The following is a 14,555-nucleotide window of genomic DNA, read 5'->3' on the forward strand; positions in this document are numbered from 1 at the left end:
TGTTTGGCGGGTCCGGGCTGGGGATTCGAACCCGCCACCTTAGGTGTACATGGCTGGCGCCTTAGCCAGTTGAGCCACAGGCGCCAAGCCTTCTTTCTTTCTTTCTTTCTTTTTTTTTGAGATAGAGTCTCACTTTGTCGCCCTTAGTAGTGTGCCACGGCATCATAGTTCACATCAACCTAAACTCTTGGGCTTAAGTGATCCTCTTGCCTCAGCCTCCCAAGTAGCTGGGACTATAGGTGCCCACCACAATTCCAGGCTATTTTTAGAAGCGGGATTTTGCTCTTGTTCAGGCTGGTCTTGAACCTGTGAGCTCCAGCAATCCACCTGCCTCAGCCTCCCAGAGTCCTAGGATTATAGGTGTGAGCCACCATGCCTGGCCCTTAGTGAGTATTTCTAATGTCACCCACATTCAGGTTTTCTTTCTTAGAGTCATTGAGTCTGGTCACGCTTTCCCTAGAGCCTAGGACCAGGCTGAATTCTTGGTCAAGCTTTCCCTGGAGCCTAGGACCAGCCTAAATTCTTGGTCAGAAAACATGTACAGGAGGCCTTGCCAGGTTTGACCCAAACAGCAGGGAAGGGGGTAGTGCCAGATGACCCAGCCACTTTGAGTTTGGATCTGCTGGCAAGAACAAACCTCCTTTTTTATGGAGTGGTTCTAAATTTCCTTACCAGCATCTCTTCTGCCCCCTACTGCACAGATTTTCCCTCAGGCTGTGGCTTCCTATTCCGTTTGCAGTCTGGCTTCTTTGGGTGCAAACCTATGCAATAAAATCTCCTAACCTTCCCTAGGCCTTTTGCACACACATCCTTGGCAGAGGTCTATCTGGGATAAAGCAGAACTTACGATGTTTATTTTCTGAACCACACCTGAAGCCTACCAGCAAGCAGCAGGCAAAACCAGTTCTGTGAGGTTATAAGCAGAGTCTGTGGCATTAACCTGTTAACCTTGCTAGAGGGAACTTGGAATAGGTGCTACAAGGGTGTTACTTTTCTGCCAAAAAAATGTAAGGTTCCTGTCCTTGTCCCAATTTAATCTGGGTTTCCTTTCTTTACCATCCCATGTATACCACCCCATTCCCAGTTCAGTATGGCGGCTCCGGCCTGGGCTACCTGGAACATGTGCTGGTGATGGAGGAGATATCCCGAGCGTCTGGAGCAGTGGGGCTCAGCTATGGTGCCCACTCCAACCTCTGCATCAACCAGCTTGTGCGCAATGGGAATGAGACCCAGAAGGAGAAGTATCTCCCCAAGGTGAGGAAACGGAGAGGAGGAAACATGCTGATCTCACAGTGCAATTGCCAACCACAGGGCACACTCTCCACTTGGTACAGGCCTGTCGATCTTGCTCTCTATAGCACATTCCCATGAACCAAATACGCCTAGAAAGGGGCCAAAAATACTACTTTGAAATACTTGAGCAAAAACAATTAAAAGTAGGGCCTTGGACAACAAATGGACAACATTTGAAAAGCACTTTAAGAAATGGCTAAGTAGCCTGTGGCTCAAAGGAGTAGGGCGCCAGCCCCATATGCCAGAGGTGGTGGGTTCAAACCCAGCCCCAGCCAAAAATTGCAAAAAGAAAAAAAAAAGAAATGGCCAAGTAGGACTAGGTTCCTTGCAAAGAGAATGAGAAAAAGAACATTTTCAGCCTTGTAGCCTACTGGGCTTCTTATAAAGACTTCTAGGACTTTACAATACCCCAGTCTGAGAGAAATTTGAAGGGGTGTAATGCAAACAGGAGGCAGTATCAGTGAGCTACTGTAAGATACTCCAAGGTCATGACAAGGCCCATTGCGGTTTTCCTTGCAGCTGATCAGTGGTGAGTACATCGGAGCCCTGGCCATGAGCGAGCCCAATGCTGGTTCTGATGTTGTTTCCATGAAGCTCAAAGCAGACAAGAAAGGTGAGGTGACTCTTGACTTGAGAGCTGAAATGGGCAGAAGGACAGACTATCAGGGTGACGGAACAGTAATTGGGTGGCTCCTGCTGGGTTTCCAGAACTTTCTCACCTGGGTAGCTTCTTGCTCAGCAGAAGGTCTGTGGGCTGACTGGCTAAGTGAGACAGCCAAGATGGCTTGAGCAGATAGTAACATCCTTCTCTTAGGAGATCACTACATTCTGAATGGCAACAAGTTCTGGATCACCAATGGCCCTGATGCTGACATCCTTATAGTCTATGCCAAGAATAATCTGGCTGCTATGCCAGCTTCTCAGGGCATCACAGCCTTCATTGTGGAAAAGGTGAGTGTGCGTGGGTGTAGGACCAGGCAGCCTGCGTCCTGATAGGGGCATCAGAGATGGCCCCCTTCCACTAATCTCAGATGTGATCAGTGCTGTGTGTTCTGCAAGGCCCTTGAGGGTGGTGGTGAGGCAAAGGGCAGACTAAAAGGAAGGTGGCCAAAAAGGGAGTGGTTCACGTCTGAAGGGGTAGCCATTCCCCAAAGGAAGGTCATACAAAGCAGTCCAGGAAGAGAAGAGCTGAAAGGAGGCCAGGACTTTATAATCAGGATGCCACTGATGAGCCCCATGAGCACATGCCTGTGGGAGACTGAGGTGCGGGTGGATGTAAGTAGAGATTGAAGACTGCACCTTCAATAGTCTTTTGACAACAAACGCAAGAGGGAGACAGAGCAGGAGTCAGATAAAATTCAAAGTTGGGAGTTTGGGTTTGTTTTTAAGAAGGAGGGAGGGTTTGGTGCCCATAGCTAAGTGGTTAGGGTGCCAGCCACATACACCAAGGGTGGCAGGTTTGAACCCAGCCCAGACCTGGTAAATACCAATGGCAACTGCAGCAATGACAACAACAAAATAGCCAGGTGTTGTGTCAGGAGCCTGTAGTCCCAGCTACTTGGGAGGCTGAGGCAAGAGAATCGCTAAAGCCCAAAAGAATCGCTGACGCTGGCGGCACCTGTGGCTCAAGGAGTAGGCCGCCAGCCCCATATACCAGAGGTGGTGGATTCAAACCCAGCCACGGCCAAAAACTGCAAAAAAAAAAAAAACAATTGCTGATGCCACAGCACTCTATCCAGGGCGACAGCTTGAGACTCTGTCTCAAAAAAAATAAATAAATAAAGGAGGGAGAACCAATCACATTTTTTGGTAGAGAAAGGACAGGAGAGGGAGAAATGATGAGCAAAACACAAAGGCGAGCTGGGTACCTTACCAGAAGAGGTAAGGATGGGGGCGGCACCTGTGGCTTAGTGGGTAGGGCACCAGCCCCATATACTGAGGGTGGCGGGTTCAAACCCGGCCCCAGCCAAACTGCAACAAAAAAATAGCCGGGTGTTGTGGCAGGCACCTGTAGTCCCAGCTACTTGGGAGGCTGAGGCAGGAGAATCGCCTAAGCCCAGGAGCTGGAGGTTGCTGTGAGCTATGTGACACCACAGCACTCTACCGAGGGTGACAAAGTGAGACTCTGTCTCTAAAAAAAAAAAAAAAATGAAGAAGAAGAAGAGGTAAGGATGGTTTAAAGGTGATAGTAGAGGACCCACCTGATAACTGAGTTGGAGGCCCCGGTGCCCGTGAGGGCTGGGGAGGTTGGTAGAGAGTTTAATGCAAGAATGTTGTAAAGGCTCACAGTAACCTCTAGAGTGAGAAGAAGAAAGGAGTTAAGACTGGAGTGAAAAGGGCCTGGCTGAGATTGGAAATCTCAAGGTTGTGTAATGCTACCCTCATTAGCCTGAGGGGGAATGACATGTGCCAGGGCTCTCCTAGGCACTTGCCAATATGTGCTGCATCTGAGTAGTTGGTGCAAAGCACACAGGTGGTTCAGTTCATCTCTGGAATCCCATTGAGTACAGATGACAGAAGGACAAGGGGGCAAAAGAACTGAATGAGCTAGTGATGTCTTGGAAATGATGTGCCCTGGGGAAGGGAAGTAAGGCCAGGGAGAGTTAGGAGAAATCAGGTGACTAACTGGGTGTTTCTTTAAGAACTGCTCCCATGAGAACTCAGGAGAGCACCAGCTGCCCACTCGGTGTGGTGTTGGCAATGCAGGATCTAGGGGTGGAGCGTGGGAATGGGGCATAAATGCTGGACATGATAGGGTGATGGGCAACTTATTCCTGGGGCCTTCCCTTTTCTAGGCCCCTTTGGGTCTAGTCTATATTCAAGACCACCTTTTTGTTCCTATGAAGGGTATGCCTGGCTTCAGCACCTCTAAGAAGCTTGACAAGCTGGGGATGAGGGGTTCTAACACCTGTGAGCTAATCTTTGAAGACTGCAAGGTTCCTGGTAGGTGTTCTGAGAATGCCCCCTTCACACGCTGATCTGGCTGAGTAAGCTTATCTCTTGGTTAGAGACGCTCACCACTGTTTAGCTCTTCAATGACATGTGGGCCTGGAGTTGCTAGACAGATGTCCTTCCTGGCCAGAGTCCCTGCAGCTATATGCCTGATTGGCTGAGAGGAAGGGTGGTGTTTCCCATGTGGATAACATACTCTACTTGGGGTTTATTCCAGTAGCCAGAGGAGAAAGGTCAATCTACCCTGTCCCACTAATGTCCTTCAATCTTCTGTACATTTGCCTGTAAAGCATATGTGAGTTATTCATTAACAATGCTAAGAAAGTAGCCGGGCATTATGGCGGGCGCCTGTAGTCCCAGCTACTCAGGAGGCTGAGGCAAGAGAATCGCCTAAGAGCTGGAGGTTGCTCTGAGCTGAGGATGATAAAGTGAGACTCTGTCTCCCCCCCAAAAAAAATGCTAAGAAAAAAAAAATCTGAATAAACTGACAAAAGCCAGACTCAGTGAAAAGAAGGTAATTCAGTTTATTTTCTCCCCTGAGATGCAAATGTGATGCAATGTAGCACTGTGGGAGCATCGGCACGCCCATCATGTGCTAATGAGACCAGGGGTCTGAGTTTGATGGCCATGTTTGTTCTGCCTCAGCCACACATCATCCCTCTCCCCCATGATCCTCCAGCCCAGAAAATAGCTTTGATTACTAGGAGCATCTAGGGAGGGCGATGTGTGCTGATCCTTCTTTATTGACAGAAAAAAATTCAGCCTGCATTAAAGGCAGGTCAACAATGTCAACATTTTGTACTCAGTTTCCTGCCCATTCCTCCCAAGGCCATTCAGTGTCCTGGCTTACTGGGTGGGGAGGTGCTTGGCGGCTTCTGTCACTAGCTCTGAATGGCTGTCTCTTGGATAAAGAGGCTTTCATGGACCACCCTGCAGGGAGGTGACACTGGACCAGAGCAGACTTCACCTGGGGGGAAAGAGTGATTCTTTCTTTATAGGTTCATGTATAGAAAGAACCATAGAGGGGTTGGGTGACTTCTAAACCAATTAGCTTTTCTTCTTTCCCATCCAAGGGAGTCCAAGGGGAGAAGGGAAAGATCTAACAACTCAGGGCTTTGTGTCTGGTCCTGAGAATGGTGTGGGGGTCCTGGCAGCTCCACTTCTGACTGGAAGGGGTAAAGGCAATCCTTTTCTCTCTCACCCAGAACCCTAGTTGAAGGTCAAGTGATATATTTTAGTGCCTTGTTTGAGAGCCACGGTACCAAACCTAAAGCTTTTTATAAAAGTGAGGTGGCTGTGAATAGCCCTCTCCCTCTGACCGGCACTTATCCCGGCAGCTGCCAACGTCCTGGGCCATGAGAGTAAAGGCGTGTATGTGCTGATGAGCGGGCTGGACCTGGAGCGGCTGGTGCTGGCTGGGGGGCCCCTCGGGTAAGTGTGAGGCTTCGAGGGGAACTGGGCTCTGTCAGCTTCCTTGGGCAGGTGGCACCTTCAGTACTGGCTGTGCCAAAGGGAGCAACCATACTCTCCTGGAGACAAAAAGAACCTCCTCCCACGTTTTAATTTCTTTTTTTTTTTTTTCTAAGACAGTCTCACTCTGTTGCCCAGGCTAGAATGCTGTGGCATCATCAAAGCTCACAGCAACCTCAAACCCCTGGGCTCAATTGATCCTTGCTGCCTTAGACTCTCGAGTAATGAGGACTATAGGCACCTGCCACCACGCCTCACTAATGTTTTCTTTCTTTCTTTTTTAAAATAGAGACAGGCTTTCGCTCAGGCTGGTCTGGAACTCCTGAGCTCAAGAGATCCTTCCACCTCGGCCTCCCAGAGTGCTAGGATTACAAGCGTGAGCCCCTGCCTCTGGCCCCACATTCAATTTCTTCACATAGAAAGGAGATAAGACAAAAGGCCTGAGGAGCAGTATTTCTGAATTGTGCCATGAATTGTGCCTGGGCTCTATTGTCCTTGGGCTGCAGAGGCCTCTTACTCCTGCCTCTGGCCAGTCAGTGGGTAACTGGGCAGGATAACAGAGGAGTTTCTAGGTCCCGCTTCTCTTCCCTGGGACTGCAGCTCCTGGTTTGCAGAGTTCTCCCCTTTGCACACTGGCACTTTGCCACCCCAGCTGACAAGGGGACAGTGAGATACCTCCATGGTGTCTTTCTCCTTTCCGACAGGCTCATGCAAGCTGTCCTGGACCACGCTATTCCCTACCTGCACATGAGGGAAGCCTTTGGCCAGAAGATTGGCCACTTCCAGGTGAGTGGAATGTTTTGTTGACATGTCCATTTTTGTTGGGTTCAAGTTTTCTTTAAAGAATGAGGAAGTGGGGCGGTGCTTGTTGCTCAATGAGTAGGGTGCCGGCGCCATATACCGAGGGTGGCGGGTTCAAGCCCAGCCCTGACCAAACTGCAACAAAAAAATAGCCAGGCGTTATGGTTGGCACCTATAGTCCCAGCTACTCGGGAGGCTGAGGCAAGAGAATCACCTAAGCCCGAGAGCTTTGCTGTGAGCTATGATGCATTCTACCGGGGGCAACAAAGTGAGACTCTGTCTCAAAAAAAAAAAAAAAAGAGAGAGAGAAAGAATGAGAAAGTGGGGCATGCACTGTGGTTATTTACTTACCTTCTCCACCAAAATGAGCTTGACTGCTTGGAACTTGAGCTTCCTCGGCATGCAGCCTGGCTTTGGAAACTGTCGGGAAGTTTACCATATTGTCACTTCAAATCCTGTTTGAGGTGAATGAACAAGACATCATAAGGGTGGAGGATGGAGTGCACAGGTTGTGGGGGAATAGGGAAAGGGAGCAACACCTCTAGTCAGCCCTTCTAGTCTGAAGAAGCTGCTAGAAGTAATAAGGGTTTGGTAGATGGTGCCTTGGGGACAATACCCTTCAGAGACCATGAGGACCCTTTCAGGGTACAATGTCCATAGTGGAATGGCAGCTCTCTGGCCTTCCCTGCCACACCTGCTTCCATTTCTGTCATTTGGGGCAAGTCTCCTCTCCTCACTGGGTCCTTGCCTCCCCATTCCTGACTGTCTCATTGCCATTGTTGGTGTTGGTAACTAGGATTATTCCAGTACGTTGACCTGTGACCTCCTTTTGTGCCCAGTTGATGCAGGGGAAGATGGCCGACATGTACACCCGCCTCATGGCATGTCGGCAATACGTCTACAATGTTGCCAAGGCCTGTGATGAGGGCCACTGCACTGCCAAGGTGAGGGCCAGCTCCAGGGGAGGGAAAGGCTGGTGCAGGGGGCTGGCTGCTGGGACTTGCTCTCTGCCTGCCTAGTGAGCCCTGCTGACCCAAGCTGCTTCCCACAGGACTGTGCAGGAGTGATTCTTTACTCAGCTGAATGTGCCACGAAAGTAGCCCTGGATGGCATTCAGTGTTTTGGTGAGTGGCCTCCCAACTCCCCACTCCCAAGGCTGCCCTCACTCCTGGGGCTTGTGGTTACCTTGAAAAAAGGTTTCTTTCTTTTTTTTGAGACAGAGCCTCAAGCTGTCCCCCTGGGTAGAGTGCTATAGCTTCACTGCTCACAGCAACCTCCAACTCCTGGGCTCAAGCGGGTCTCCTGCCTCCACCTCCCAAGTAGCTGGGACCATAGGCGCCTGCCACAAGGCCCGGCTATTTTTTGGTTGCAGCCATTATGATTGTTTGGCGGGTCCGGGCTGGATTCAAACCCACCACCTTAGGTGTATGTGGCTGGCTCCTTAGCCGCTTGAGCCACAGGCGCCGAGCCGGAAAGAGGTTTCCTTTACATGCCTCACTCTGTGCTTAAGTTAGGCACCTTTAGCTTCGGTACCTGTAGCTTAGTGGTTACAGCACCAGCCACATGCACCGGGGCTGGTGGGTTCAAACCCAGCCCGGGCCTGCTAAACAACAATGATGACAATAACAAAAAAATAGCCAGGCATCGTGGTGGGCATCAGTAGGCTAAGACAAGAGAATCGCTTAAGCCAAAGAGTTTGAGGTTGCTGTGAGCTATGACACCAGGGCACTCTACTGAGGGTGACATAATGAAACTGTCTCCAAAAAAATAAAAGTTAGGCACCTTCAGGCTCTTTCTGCCCCAGTTAGGAGAAGGAAATGAAAAGTGAATGAGAAATCTACTAGAGGCCATGCATTGCTCCTATTAGTAACACCTCCCTCTCATCTTCCCCAACCGATCTCATAGGCATTAGGAAATGGGGAAAGAGGCTCGGCGCCTGTGGCTCAAGCGGCTAAGGCGCCAGCCACATACACCTAAGGTTGCAGGTTCGAATCCAGCCCGGGCCTGCCAAACAACGATAATGGCTGCAACCAAAAAATAGCCGGGCCTTGTGGCGGGCGCCTGTGGTTCCAGCTACTTGGGAGGCGGAGGCAGGAGACTCGCTTGAGCCCAGGAGTTGGAGGTTGCTGTGAGCAGTGAAGCCATGGCACTCTACCCAGGGGGACAGCTTGAGGCTCTGTCTCAAAAAAAAAAAAAAAAAAAAAAGGAAATGGGGAAAGAAAGCTGTCTCGGGTGGAACAGCCTGGTTTTAGTGCTGCACAGTGGTTAGGAGCAGAGACCAAGCCAGGCAGCCTAGGTATGAACACCTGCTCTTCTATGCCAGTATCATCTTGTCCCCCTGTTCCTTGTCTACAGTGGTTCTCCCCTTCCTTTGCCTGGTATTAGGGGCATTCTGAGTGGCCTTCCAGCCCTAGCCCCTTGTATGCCCCTACCCCCAATAAGGTATAGTACTCCTTCCTATCCTCACTTTCTCTTTCCATGGTTTTAAACATAGTCAATCTCAGTCCAAAAATATTAAATGGAACATTTCAGAATTAAACAATTCATAAGTTTTAAATTGTGTGCTGTTCTGAAAAGTGTGATGAAATCTTGTCACTGTCCTATTCTGTCTCCTCCCAGGATGTGAATCCTCCCTTTGTCCAGCATATCCACACTGTCTATGCTATCTACCCCTTAGTTACTTAGTAGCCATGTTGGTTATCTGATCAACTGTCTTGTGATCACAGTGCTTTGTGTTCAAGTAACCATTATTTTATTTCATAATGGCTTCAAAGCTCAAGAATAATAACGCTGGGCCGGGCAAGGTGGCTCACACTTGTGTCTTACCACTCTGGGAGGCCGAGGTGGGCAGATTGCCTGAGCTCATGAATTTAAGACCAGCCTGAGCTGAAGTGAGACCCTCATCTCTAAAAATAGCCAGGTATTATGGCCTCAGCTACTAGGGACACTGAAGCATGAGGATCTCTTGAGCCTGAGAATTTGAGGTTGCTGTGAGCTATGATGCCACAGCACTCTACCGAGGGTGACAAAATGAGACTCTGTCTCCGAACAAAAAGAATAATAATGCTGGTATATTGTTATAATTCTATTTTATTATTGTGTTACAATCTTCTCCTGTGCCTAATTGATACACTTTATCTTAAGTCTATATGTACAAAAAAAAACAGTATGTATATATGTGTGTGTGTGTACATATATGTAGGGTTCAGTACTATCTGAGGTTTCAGCATCCTCTGTGGGTCTCGGAACTCATTCTTTGAGATAAGTAGGGGGACTACTGAATTCCGTCCCTCTCACACCTTTTGCCTCTTGTTAATCAATCTCTCCTATGGCCTGTTTCTGTGTATTTGGCCTTCTGTTTGCTGTCTTTGCTTTTTTCCCTCTGCCCCTCACTTCTGTTGTCCTTTTTTCTCTGTCCAAATCCCAACTACAGGTGGCAATGGCTACATCAATGACTTTCCCATGGGCCGCTTTCTTCGAGATGCCAAGCTGTATGAGATTGGGGCTGGGACCAGTGAAGTAAGGCGGCTGGTCATTGGCAGAGCCTTCAACGCAGATTTTCACTAGCCCCAAGACCCATCAGTCCCTTTACCCAGCACCTAGAGGCCTTTCTTTGCAAGGAGACATGGCAGCTCTCCTGCTCTGCCTGAGGCAGGCCCTGTTGCTCAGCTGCCCTTCTTGTGTTAGCCTTTTGGCCTCTGCATGGTTGCCAAGCCCATGGGCCTCACAGCCAGGCCAGCAGCCAGGACAGTTTCAGGCGCTTAAAATGGACTCGGCAGGGAGTATGTTAGCTGTTATGGTGATTGCTCGGATAGGCCTTCCCCTTAATCTCTAATTCTAACCCTGATATTCCCACCTCCAGTGGTGGTCACCTGGGGGCATGTAGGTGCCCACCCCTTTCTCTTAGATGAGCCCTGGAAGAGAACTCTCCCTGCTCAAGTATAGTAAAAGCATTGGCCCTCTTTATTTACTGGAGCTTGATACCAGATGCCCAATCTGAAAATCCAAAATTTGAAACATTGCTGGTCCCCAGTATTTTGGATAAGGGATAATCAACTTGTAGACTCTTTTCTGGGGAAAAAAGTCAAAAAGCTAACCCTGTTTCTGCCAGTTCCTAGAGGCATCTTATGGACATGTGTGCTGCTGAGAATCTACAGAAGGGCAGAAGATGGGGTGTCTGTGTGCCCTTGGAGGATCAACTCCTCAGCGGTCCCTGATCCTTCCACTCCATACTGCCCTACCATGACACTGTCCAGTCCTGGCCATGTGACCATCCACAGCTGAGCGGGCAGCAGGCACAGGTCCTACCTGAGCAGGCCTAGATTGGCTGGAGTCAAGCCAATCCAGCCAAGGCTGCCTGCATACATTTCTCTAGACACCCCATGGCTAATTTTGTTATAATTGCACAATGGCTGCTGCCATTTTGTATTAAACATATTGTGAAGCAAACCCATCTGCTCCTAAGCAGTGTTTTGGGAGAGAAGCAATCTACTTGCTGTTACCTCCTGTCTGGATCCAGCCCATGTCCTTGAAGAGTGTTTGGGCTAGGTCCTATTTCTGCCCTCTAGCCTGCTTGGTAATGGAGGACAAGAGTGTAGAATCAGCCCTTACAGATCTCCCAGTGATTTTTAAAGGAAAGAAGGAGCACAAAGTGGTAAAGTCTTGGAGCTAGAAAAAAGCTTATAAATTTCTGGAAACTGGGCAGTGCCCATAGCTCAGTGGTTAGGACACTGGCCACATGGGGCTGGTGGGTTGAAACCCAGCCCCAACCTGCTAAAAAAACCAAAAATAGCCGGACATTGTGGCAGGTGTCTGTAGTCCCAGCTACTCAGGAGTCTTAAACCCAAGAATTGGAGGTTGCTATGAGCTGTGATGGTACAGCACTCTACCAAGGGCAACAAAGTGAGACTCTGTCTCAATAAACAAACAAACAAACAAAAAATAAATAAATAATACATTTCTGGAAACCACCCTTAAGGTTTATAAAAGACCAAGACAAAAAAAAAAAAAGGCTCGGCGCCTGTGGCTCAAGCGGCTAAGGCACCAGCCACATACACCTAAGGTGGTGGGATCGAATCCCCAGCCCGGGCCCGCCAAACAACAATGATGGCTGCAACCAAAAAATGGCCAGGCGTTGTGGCGGGCACCTGTGGTCCCAGCTACTTGGGAGGCTGAGGCAGGAGAATCGCTTGAGCCCAGGAGTTGGAGGTTGCTGTGAGCGTGATGCCATGGCACTCTACCCAGGGGGATAGCTTGAGGCTCCGTCTCAAAAAAAAAAAGACCAAGACAATTTGACTTTGTCAAGGTCAGAACTGGAGCTAGAATCCAGATCTGATAAGCGGCAAAAATGGGAGTGTTCTGAGAATTCCAGCCTGAGACCAACCCCATTGCACAGCAGCCTGGATGGAGCATGGTCTAAGAATGGAACGGGTCTGGGTTTTTCCTCCCCTTTTAAGTTCCTATAAGAGGGAAATGGTTTTCTTGGCTTCTGACCTAGCAGCGCATATCCTGGCCTGGCTTTTGGTCCTCACCTGTAGCCAAGTGTTGTTCCCAGCCTGGTGCTTGAGACAACTGGGCTAGTTCCTTACCTACCCAATCCAGTGCCATCCTAAAGGGAAGATCCAAGGTTCATGAGCTGCCTTTTCATTTCCCTATCTTGCCCTGGCACTGTATTGGAGATGAATGTGGCCAAATCAGTGATCTTGCTGGATTAATCCATAGCCTAGACCAGGCGCTGTGGCTCACTCCTGTCATCCTCGCATTCTGGGAGGCCGAGGCAGGAGGATTGCTCAGAGGTTTGAGACCAGCTTGAGCAAGAGCAAGACCCTGTCTCTACTAAAAATAAAAAAATTAGCTGGGTATTATGGTGGGTGCCTACAGTTCCAGCTACTTGGGAGGTGGAGGCAGGAGGATCACTTGAACCCAGGAGTTTGAGGTTGCCGTGAGCTAAACTGATGCCATGGCACTCTAGCCTGGGCAACAGAGTAAGACTGTCTAAAAATATATTTTTTAATAAAATAAATGAATAAATAAAAACCTGTAGCCTGGAGACAGAATGAAATGAGATGTTTCATCCAGTGTTGCCTTGCCAATCTGGGGAGAAGATGATTGTTCTGATTCAGTATGTGAAGTAAAAGAGAAATGTTTTAAAATAAAACTGAAAAACCAAAATGAACTGTGCAGCCTGAGTGGTAAATGGGAGAGCAGAGCACTTCTGCTTCTGGTGGGCATGTTGGGTTGTCTGCATGCATTGGGCAAGTCTACAGCACCTACTGCCAGCTGGGCTCCTTCCTGGGGGTACCTCAAATTCCACTCCAACTTTAGGCAGGTGACACTATTTGCCCAGGCCCCTGTGGAAGGGAGAAATAAGAATGTTTCTGTAAGCGTGGTCTGAGCATACCGCTTATCAGAATTCTGCAACCTGTAAGACACGCAGACTCCTAGATTCCCAAACCAAATCACATCCAGGGGTGACTGACACCTTTTCTAACAACCGTTCTGGGGCTTAGAGGGTCTTCCCCAGAGGCCTAACGTCCTAGTTTTAAATCCATGTAATCTAATGGTAAGAGTCAAGGGTACGGGAGGCAACCGGGAGGCCAGGTTGCGCAGGGCTCTTCCAGAAAACCGGTTGTCCACAGCACTCGAACCAAGAAACGCCGGCGGGGCGGGGCGGTGCTGGCGTAAACGCGACGTGCGAGCTGGAAAGGAGCACCCTCCCACCGCCCGTCGGGCGGGAGCTGGGGCCGGAGACCAGGAACCATCTGTTGCCACGCCCAGCCTAGACTAGGTCTAGACCCCTCGGTCTGACTCCCTCCTTTCAGGCACCCGGAGCCGCGGAGCACAGCTGTTGCCCGCGGGACCGGGCTGCATGGAGCTCGCCTGACCCCTGCCGGCCGCCCACGGGGTCGCAGGCGCGCGGAGCCCGCGGTTCTCCCGCCCCTTGCCCGGATGCTCTCACCTCTCCCGCCCTGGGGTTTCGCACAGGGCTCGGTTTTGCCGAATGAGGACCTGGGGGTGGGGGGGTGGAATTTAGGCTATCCTCTATTATCATAATCTCATACAAGAAAGGACACTTCTCACAGTTAAAAAGTAGAAACGGGCTCGGCTTCTGTAGCTCAAGGGGCTAATGCACCAGCTACATACACTGGAGCTGGCCGGTTCAAATCCAGCCCGGACCAAACAACAACGACAACTACCACCAAAAAATAGGCAGGCGTTGTGGCGGGTGCCTGTAATCCCAGCTACTTCGGAGGCCGAGGCAAGAGAATCGCTTAAGCCCAAGAGTTGGAGGTTGTTTTGAGTTGTGACGCCACAACACTCTACCCAGGGCGACAGCTTAAGACTCTGTCTCAAACAAACAAAACAAAAAAAAAGTAGAAATGACATATACTCAGACGGGCGCTGTGGCTCACACCTGTAGTCCCAGATACTATGGAGGCTGAGCCCAGGCGTTCAGACTAATCTAGGCAACATAGCTAGACTCTTGTCTATAAAAATAGAAAAAGCAAGGCCATAAACTCAGAACAAAGGCCAGTGGGTTATTTATTTTAAAATTTTTGAATTTGCTGGGCAGCGCCTGTGGCTCTGGGTAGGATGCTGGCTCCATATACCTAGGGTGGTGGGTTCAAACCCAGCCCTGGCCAAACTGCAACAAAAAAATAGCCACACCTGGTGGCCAGTGCCTGTAAGGTTCCAGCTACTCAGAAGGCTGAGGCAAGAGAATCACCTAAGCCCAGGAGTTGGAGGTTGCTGTGAGCTGTGTGAGCCACGGCACTCTGCCCGCCACGGCACTCTGCCCAGGGCAATAGTGTGAGACTTTGTCTCTACAAAAAAAAATTTGAATTTGCTTTATGTCCATAGTTTGTAAAGGCTTATAAACATTACGGTTTTAAAAGGCTTATTTAAAAACCTGTTGCCTGTCCCTCCCACCCCCCCATTCCCACTCCCAAGATGAAACTACTTTTTGAATATTTAAAGAAGGGTTTTCTTTCTGGCACTTCATGCCTCTAAGGCCCAGGCGTCCTCAAACTACAGCCTGC

The 14,555-nt window shown here is 49.6% G+C and overlaps 1 protein-coding gene and 1 pseudogene across 2 annotated transcripts in view; one reads left to right on the forward strand and one right to left on the reverse strand.

The window, feature by feature from the left end:
• The window catches only part of LOC105887152, a 4,085-nt pseudogene extending 3,407 nt beyond the window's left edge, over positions 1–678 (reverse strand).
• The window catches only part of IVD (isovaleryl-CoA dehydrogenase), a 17,971-nt gene extending 7,006 nt beyond the window's left edge, over positions 1–10,965 (forward strand). The window contains exons 4-13 of one of the 2 annotated variants that reach the window (XM_023514281.1): positions 1,085–1,254; positions 1,813–1,906; positions 2,108–2,244; positions 4,140–4,236; positions 5,583–5,676; positions 6,420–6,501; positions 7,356–7,460; positions 7,568–7,640; positions 9,950–10,035; positions 10,628–10,965. In XM_023514281.1, the coding sequence (XP_023370049.1) occupies positions 1,085–1,254; positions 1,813–1,906; positions 2,108–2,244; positions 4,140–4,236; positions 5,583–5,676; positions 6,420–6,501; positions 7,356–7,460; positions 7,568–7,640; positions 9,950–10,035; positions 10,628–10,663 (974 nt within the window). In that variant the 3' untranslated portion in view covers positions 10,664–10,965. Of the gene's footprint in view, positions 1–1,084; positions 1,255–1,812; positions 1,907–2,107; positions 2,245–4,139; positions 4,237–5,582; positions 5,677–6,419; positions 6,502–7,355; positions 7,461–7,567; positions 7,641–9,949 lie in introns of both variants that reach the window. The other variant, XM_003791719.3, reaches the window with a different exon arrangement.
• The last annotated feature ends 3,590 nt before the right edge of the window (positions 10,966–14,555 follow it).

The sequence above is a fragment of the Otolemur garnettii genome, unplaced genomic scaffold, assembly GCF_000181295.1.
Source record: "Otolemur garnettii isolate 467f Iridium unplaced genomic scaffold, OtoGar3 scaffold00050, whole genome shotgun sequence".
In the NCBI taxonomy this organism is placed as follows: domain Eukaryota; kingdom Metazoa; phylum Chordata; class Mammalia; order Primates; family Galagidae; genus Otolemur; species Otolemur garnettii.